The 8,393-nt window shown below is 45.3% G+C and overlaps 1 protein-coding gene across 1 annotated transcript in view; it reads left to right on the forward strand.

Annotated features, from left to right (window-relative positions):
• Positions 1-8,393, forward strand: part of LOC136702767 (receptor-type tyrosine-protein phosphatase kappa-like) — a 59,050-nt gene that overhangs the window by 43,109 nt on the left and 7,548 nt on the right. The window contains 6 exon segments of the mRNA XM_066677905.1: positions 203-300; positions 4,484-4,600; positions 4,806-4,960; positions 7,115-7,250; positions 7,339-7,488; positions 7,608-7,781. Coding sequence (XP_066534002.1) covers positions 203-300; positions 4,484-4,600; positions 4,806-4,960; positions 7,115-7,250; positions 7,339-7,488; positions 7,608-7,781 — 830 coding nt within the window.

Here is an 8,393-nt window from a genome sequence, read left to right on the forward strand (position 1 = left end):
AGGGAGTGAGCGAGTGAAGGCAGTGTGAGAACTGAGTGAGTGAAGGCAGTGTGAGGGAGTGAGCGAGTGAAGACAGTGTGAGCAAGTGAAGGCAGTGTGAGTGAGCGAGTGAAGGAAGTGTGAGTGAGTGAGTGAGTGAGTGAGTGAGTGAGTGAAGGCAGTGTGGGTGTTTCTGACTGACAAAGCGGTGTCTGGGTTCTAGGTCCAGTTCACGAGACGGTGTACGACTTCTGGAGGATGATCTGGCAGGAACAGTCGGCCTGTATCGTCATGGTAACCAACCTGGTGGAGGTGGGACGGGTATGTTCTTACTCTGCCTGCTGAGGAATGTGGAGGCCTCCTGACCGTGCTGTTGTTGTTGTTTTTGTTTTTGTTGTTTTTTTTATTGTTTACTGAGTGTATTGTGACTGTGTTGTGAAGGCCTCCTGCCTGCTGCAACCCTTTGAAGAACCAAAGAGAACAAAGCTACATTCTAAAATGTTCAACAGCATTCCAGAAAGTGTTCTAAAGTGTTCTAGAACCTTTACAACGTAGTGTTCCACAGCGTTCCAGACCTCTGACAATAGAATGATCTACAGTGTTCTAGCACTCGTACATCAGAAAGAACCTCAGCGTTCTAGACATCTAGCATTACAATGTTCTACAGTGATTTGGAATGAAAACAGTGTTCTAGAACTCGCATAAAAGGTTCTAGAATGTTGTGTGTGTTTTGGAGCAGTTCTAATGCTTTGAACTGAAAAAAAAAAACATTACAAAAAAAATTCAAAGGGTTGAAGGAAACGTGCGTTTCTCGTTCAGAGCTTTTTCTGGTTCCAGTTTCAGGTGGATGTCTTTGGCTTTTTAATAAGCAATTATCTGCCGATCCCGATATAATCCCGATACAGTCGAGCATCACTGCTGTAAAGCGTACAGTACTACAGTGATTTATTAATCTCCCAGGGCCAGTCTGAGCCTCAGTGAAGTATAAATGAAGATGGAAGCACCCCATCATTAAGTAAACCCCTGGAAACTGGGCAGAGAAGTGGCTCTGGAACAGAAACGCAGAGCTGATCGCGTTAAAGCATGTTTCTAAACACACGCATGTCGATGTGGTAAAGAGAGCAGACCGTGTGCATGTCGTCTGCGCAGCTGCAGTCAGAGTGTGTTTGATGGACGTGCATGACTTTAACACGACTTCATGATGTTTATTAATGAACTATTATGTGTTGTGTGTTTGGACAAAATCATTCATCCATTTATTTATTTATTTATTTATTTATTTATTTATTTATTTATTAAAGTTTACAGGTGAATGCAGGGGCTCTGAGTGTTTGTAAAAACATGTTATTTAGCTCTTTGTAGATTAATTCATGTTTAAATGTCAATTATAAAATAAAGTTTTTATTGATGTATTGAATATTTGATTTCACTACTGCGCTGGTCTCTGTATAAGTGTGTATTTAAGGTGGACAGGTGTAAGTTCTGGTTCACTACTGCGCTGGTCTCTGTATTAAGTGTGTATTTAAGGTGGACAGGTGTAAGTTCTGGTTCACTACTGCGCTGGTCTCTGTATTAAGTGTGTATTTAAGGTGGACAGGTGTAAGTTCTGGTTCACTACTGCGCTGGTGTCTGTATTAAGTGTGTATTTAAGGTGGACAGGTGTAAGTTCTGGTTCACTACTGCGCTGGTCTCTGTATAAGTGTGTATTTAAGGTGGACAGGTGTCAGTTCTGGTTCACTACTGCGCTGGTCTCTGTATTAAGTGTGTATTTAAGGTGGACAGGTGTCAGTTCTGGTTCACTACTGCGCTGGTCTCTGTATAAGTGTGTATTTAAGGTGGACAGGTGTCAGTTCTGGTTCACTACTGCGCTGGTCTCTGTATAAGTGTGTTTTTAAGGTGGACAGGTGTAAGTTCTGGTTCACTACTGCGCTGGTCTCTGTATAAGTGTGTATTTAAGGTGGACAGGTGTCAGTTCTGGTTCACTACTGCGCTGGTCTCTGTATTAAGTGTGTATTTAAGGTGGACAGGTGTAAGTTCTGGTTCACTACTGCTCTGGTCTCTGTATTAAGTGTGTATTTAAGGTGGACAGGTGTAAGTTCTGGTTCACTACTGCGCTGGTCTCTGTATAAGTGTGTATTTAAGGTGGACAGGTGTAAGTTCTGGTTCACTACTGCGCTGGTCTCTGTATAAGTGTGTATTTAAGGTGGACAGGTGTCAGTTCTGGTTCACTACTGCGCTGGTCTCTGTATTAAGTGTGTATTTAAGGTGGACAGGTGTAAGTTCTGGTTCACTACTTCGCCGGTCTCTGTATTAAGTGTGTATTTAAGGTGGACAGGTGTAAGTTCTGGTTCACTACTGCGCTGGTCTCTGTATTAAGTGTGTATTTAAGGTGGACAGGTGTAAGTTCTGGTTCACTACTGCGCTGGTCTCTGTATAAGTGTGTATTTAAGGTGGACAGGTGTAAGTTCTGGTTCACTACTGCGCTGGTCTCTGTATTAAGTGTGTATTTAAGGTGGACAGGTGTAAGTTCTGGTTCACTACTGTGCTGGTCTCTGTATAAGTGTGTATTTAAGGTGGACAGGTGTAAGTTCTGGTTCACTACTGCGCTGGTCTCTGTATTAAGTGTGTATTTAAGGTGGACAGGTGTAAGTTCAGGTTCACTACTGCGCTGGTCTCTGTATTAAGTGTGTTTTTAAGGTGGACAGGTGTAAGTTCTGGTTCACTACTTCGCCGGTCTCTGTATTAAGTGTGTATTTAAGGTGGACAGGTGTAAGTTCAGGTTCACTACTGCGCTGGTCTCTGTATTAAGTGTGTATTTAAGGTGGACAGGTGTAAGTTCTGGTTCACTACTGCGCTGGTCTCTGTATTACGTGGGTATTTAAAGTGGACAGGTGTAAGTTCTGGTTCACTACTGCGCTGGTCTCTGTATTAAGTGTGTATTTAAGGTGGACAGGTGTAAGTTCTGGTTCACTACTGCGCTGGTCTCTGTATAAGTGTGTATTTAAGGTGGACAGGTGTAAGTTCTGGTTCACTACTGCGCTGGTCTCTGTATTAAGTGTGTATTTAAGGTGGACAGGTGTAAGTTCAGGTTCACTACTGCGCTGGTCTCTGTATTAAGTGTGTTTTTAAGGTGGACAGGTGTAAGTTCTGGTTCACTACTTCGCCGGTCTCTGTATTAAGTGTGTATTTAAGGTGGACAGGTGTAAGTTCTGGTTCACTACTGCGCTGGTCTCTGTATTAAGTGTGTATTTAAGGTGGACAGGTGTAAGTTCTGGTTCACTACTGCGCTGGTCTCTGTATTAAGTGTGTATTTAAGGTGGACAGGTGTAAGTTCTGGTTCACTACTGTGCTGGTCTCTGTATAAGTGTGTATTTAAGGTGGACAGGTGTAAGTTCTGGTTCACTACTGCGCTGGTCTCTGTATAAGTGTGTTTTTAAGGTGGACAGGTGTAAGTTCTGGTTCACTACTTCGCCGGTCTCTGTATTAAGTGTGTATTTAAGGTGGACAGGTGTAAGTTCAGGTTCACTACTGCGCTGGTCTCTGTATTAAGTGTGTATTTAAGGTGGACAGGTGTAAGTTCTGGTTCACTACTGCGCTGGTCTCTGTATAAGTGTGTATTTAAGGTGGACAGGTGTAAGTTCTGGTTCACTACTGCGCTGGTCTCTGTATTAAGTGTGTATTTAAGGTGGACAGGTGTAAGTTCTGGTTCACTACTGCGCTGGTCTCTGTATTAAGTGTGTATTTAAGGTGGACAGGTGTAAGTTCTGGTTCACTACTGCTCTGGTCTCTGTATAAGTGTGTATTTAAGGTGGACAGGTGTAAGTTCTGGTTCACTACTGCGCTGGTCTCTGTATTAAGTGTGTATTTAAGGTGGACAGGTGTCAGTTCTGGTTCACTACTGCGCTGGTGTCTGTATTAAGTGTGTATTTAAGGTGGACAGGTGTAAGTTCTGGTTCACTACTGCACTGGTCTCTGTATTAAGTGTGTATTTAAGGTGGACAGGTGTAAGTTCTGGTTCACTACTGCGCTGGTCTCTGTATTAAGTGTGTATTTAAGGTGGACAGGTGTCAGTTCTGGTTCACTACTGCTCTGGTCTCTGTATAAGTGTGTATTTAAGGTGGACAGGTGTCAGTTCTGGTTCACTACTGCGCTGGTCTCTGTATTAAGTGTGTATTTAAGGTGGACAGGTGTCAGTTCTGGTTCACTACTGCTCTGGTCTCTGTATAAGTGTGTATTTAAGGTGGACAGGTGTAAGTTCTGGTTCACTACTGCGCTGGTCTTTGTATTAAGTGTGTATTTAAGGTGGACAGGTGTAAGTTCTGGTTCACTACTGCACTGGTCTCTGTATTAAATGTGTATTTAATGTGGACCGGGGTAAGTTTTCCACTACTGTGCTGATCTCTGTTTTAAGTGTGCATTTAAGGTGGACAGGTGTGTATATAATGTGAGCTCTTAAGGTGGACAGATGTGTGTACTGGGTCTGATTTGTGCTGTGCTGGTCCAGGTGAAGTGTTATAAGTACTGGCCGGACGATGCAGAGGTATACGGAGACTTTAAGGTGACGTTTGTGGAGGTGGAGCCTCTGGCTGAGTACGTGGTCCGGACTTTCACTCTGGAACGTGTGAGTACAACAAAATAAAACCCCACACTTTACTTAATTATAAATACTGTGGTTATTTAACTGCATTTTTGTGTATTTACATTTATGATGTCCTCTATTTCACTGTCACCTCATAACTCCAGTATAAACACAGTTTAAAACACTACACCCGGAGCTGTATGGTGATGTAATGTAATAGATTTATATAAATGTGTGTTTGTTTCAGAGAGGTTTTAATGAGCTGAGAGAGGTGAAGCAGTTCCACTTCACTGGCTGGCCTGATCACGGCGTACCGTATCACGCCACGGGACTACTTTCCTTCATCCGCCGCGTCAAGATGTCCAACCCCCCCACTGCTGGACCTATAGTGGTACACTGCAGGTAGACACACACACACACACACACACACACACACAATTATATACAATAATACACATTCATGTAAACACACACACACACAAACATATATTTTATATTATAATATATTTATACTATATCTAAATAAACACACACATGCCTGTATATATACAAACACACATACTAGCGCGCGCACACACACACACACACACACACAGAGGGGTTCCTGTATATTATGTGATGAACTGATTCTACTCTGCAGTGCAATATTCTGTTAATAATGAAGTAAACTGAAGTGAACGGTGGGTATTTTGAATCTTATTTCACCCCTGATCCTCAGACACACGTTTCTCTGTCAGTAACAGGTGGTTAAAGCCTGATCTAACGGTAACTGAACTGAACACCAGTCACACACTCAGCACTGCTCTGTGGTGAGACACCGGCACCTGACTCAGAGGGACTCCATCGGCTTGTGGTCACGTACAGAGACTGTGGCCGGAGTGTGAAGGCCATTCATTGAAATACAGAGAGTGTGTGTGTGTGTGTGTGTGTTCTACTGAAGTTGAAATATCACCCTACCTCTTACTGCTGCACCTTTAACACAGAGGATGTGGTTATCTGTGTGTGCGCGTGTGTGTCTGTGTGTGTGTGTGTGTGTGTGTGTGTGTGTGTGTGTGTGTGCAAGTATGTGTGTTGGTATATATACAGGAACCCCTCTGTGTGTGTGTGTGTGTGTGTGTGTGTACCTCTCTAGCAGGTGTTTGCTCATGAAACATTAAAGATAGAGCGTTCCTCACAAACAAATGGAAACACTGGAGTTTCAGAGAAAGTGTGTTAAAGTGCAACTGAAACACAGTGATTTCTCTTTTATTAGAAGATAGAAGAGATTATCACTGTGTGAACACAGCCTTCTCTCTCTGTTTCTGTTGCTCTTCACAACATTTCTGACCGACAGAAGGTGAAGAGTTTATTGGGCGCTGCATTGGTTCTGAGCTCCATCAGGAAAAAGCTGCAGAAGACTGTGATGGGTTTGTTCTGTTCTTGGGGACGATACTGTGTTCTAAAGTCCGTGTGAGTGTGGGTTTAGACCAGTTACAGATGGAGGCAGTGTCAGAGTCGGGAACGGAGCGCAGTGACACTGTGTTTTTAGTTTTATTTTATTCTTCGTTTAATAAACTGACAACTGTCATTTTTAATACAACACACAGTCGCCGTAAAACTGTCTGTGAGGAGTGTGGTGTGTTCTCCCTGTGTCTGTGTGGGTTTCCTCCCGGTGACTGTCTGTGAGGAGTGTGGTGTGTTCTCTCTGTGTCTGTGTGGGTTTCCTCCGGGTGACTGTCTGTGAGGAGTGTGGTGTGTTCTCCCTGTGTCTGCGTGGGTTTCCTCCGGGTGACTGTCTGTGAGGAGTGTGGTGTGTTCTCCCTGTGTCTGCGTGGGTTTCCTCCAGGTGACTGTCTGTGAGGAGTGTGGTGTGTTCTCCCTGTGTCTGCGTGGGTTTCCTCCAGGTGACTGTCTGTGAGGAGTGTGGTGTGTTCTCCCTGTGTCTGCGTGGGTTTCCTCCGGGTGACTGTCTGTGAGGAGTGTGGTGTGTTCTCCCTGTGTCTGCGTGGGTTTCCTCCAGGTGACTGTCTGTGAGGAGTGTGGTGTGTTCTCCCTGTGTCTGCGTGGGTTTCCTCCGGGTGACTGTCTGTGAGGAGTGTGGTGTGTTCTCCCTGTGTCTGCGTGGGTTTCCTCCGGGTGACTGTCTGTGAGGAGTGTGGTGTGTTCTCTCTGTGTCTGTGTGGGTTTCCTCCGGGTGACTGTCTGTGAGGAGTGTGGTGTGTTCTCTCTGTGTCTGTGTGGGTTTCCTCCGGGTGACTGTCTGTGAGGAGTGTGGTGTGTTCTCCCTGTGTCTGCGTGGGTTTCCTCCGGGTGACTGTCTGTGAGGAGTTGGTGTGTTCTCCCTGTGTCTGCGTGGGTTGGTGGGTGGATTGGTGACTCTAAGGTGTCCGTAGGTGTGAGTGAATGTGTGAGTGTGTGTCGCCCTGTGAAGGACTGGTGCCCCCTCCAGGGTGTGTTCCTATTAATCACCTAGTGATTCTGGGTAGACTCTGGACCCACAGCTGCCCTGAACTGGATAAGGGTTACAGACAATGAATGAGTATGAGGTCACACTGATGCTGAGTTCCTGTGTCTCAGTGCCGGAGCGGGTCGGACCGGGTGTTACATCGTGATCGACATCATGCTGGACATGGCGGAGAGGGAGGGAGTGGTGGACATTTATAACTGCGTTAAAGCCCTGAGATCCAGACGCATCAACATGGTCCAGACTGAGGTATGTGTATTTATACACTCGGACCAGCCAATACATTAAAAACAGTGTGTTTCCCTGTTCTCAGTTTCTCTCTCTCTCTCTCTCTCAGGAGCAGTATATCTTCATCCACGATGCGATCCTGGAGGCGTGTCTTTGTGGAGACACAGCGATTCCAGCGTGTGAGTTTAAAGCGGCGTATTATGACATGATCCGCATCGACTCCCAGAGCAACTCCTCACACCTCAAAGATGAGTTCCAGGTGAACACACACACACACACACACACACACACACACACCCCTCCCCTGGTTCATTAGAGCTCCCCCTCAGTGCCCCTCTTCTGCTTGTCTTCTGTTGACCCTCGCTGGTGTGTGTTTAGACGCTGAACTCGGTGACCCCACAGCCCCAGCCGGAGGACTGCAGCATCGCTCTTCTGCCCCGAAATCACGACAAAAACCGCTTTATGGACAATCTGCCGCCGGACCGCTGCCTCCCCTTCCTCATCACCATCGACGGAGACAGCAGCAACTACATCAACGCCGCGCTCCTGGATGTAAGTACAGCTCTGTACTCTGTGTATCTCTCTCAATCTGTCTGTCTCTGTCTGTCTCTCTCTTTCTCTCCTTTCTCTCTCTCTCTTTCTCTCTCCTCTTTCTCTGTCTCTCTCCCTCTGTCTCTCTCTCTTCTCTCTTTTACTTTCTCTCTCTTCTCTTCTCTCTTTCTCTCTTCTTTCTCTGTCTCTCTCTCTCCTCTCTTTCTCTTCTTTCTCTCCTTTTTCTCTATCTCTCTCCTCTTTCTCTTCTTTTTCTCCTCTCTTTTACTCTCTGTCTCTCTTTCTCTCTATCTCTCTCTCCCTCTGTCTCTCTCTCTCCTCTCTTTTACTCTCTCTCTCTTTCTCTCTCTCTATCTCTCTCTCCCTCTGTCTCTCTCTCTCCTCTCTTTCTCTTCTTTCTCTCCTCTCTTTTACTTTCTCTCTCTCTCCTCTCTTTGTCTTCTTTCTTTCCTCTTTCTCTCTCCTCTATTTTACTCTCTCTCTCTCTCTCACTCACTCTTTATGTTAGACCCAGAAAGCTAGAGGCAAATCCAGATCATTACTGTAGTCTTCTGGGTGATTAGGATCTACTTTAGCTGCAGGTGCCTCAGTGTGTGTTTGTCTCCTGTAATA

This window comes from Hoplias malabaricus, chromosome 7, assembly GCF_029633855.1.
Source record: "Hoplias malabaricus isolate fHopMal1 chromosome 7, fHopMal1.hap1, whole genome shotgun sequence".
NCBI classification, from domain to species: domain Eukaryota; kingdom Metazoa; phylum Chordata; class Actinopteri; order Characiformes; family Erythrinidae; genus Hoplias; species Hoplias malabaricus.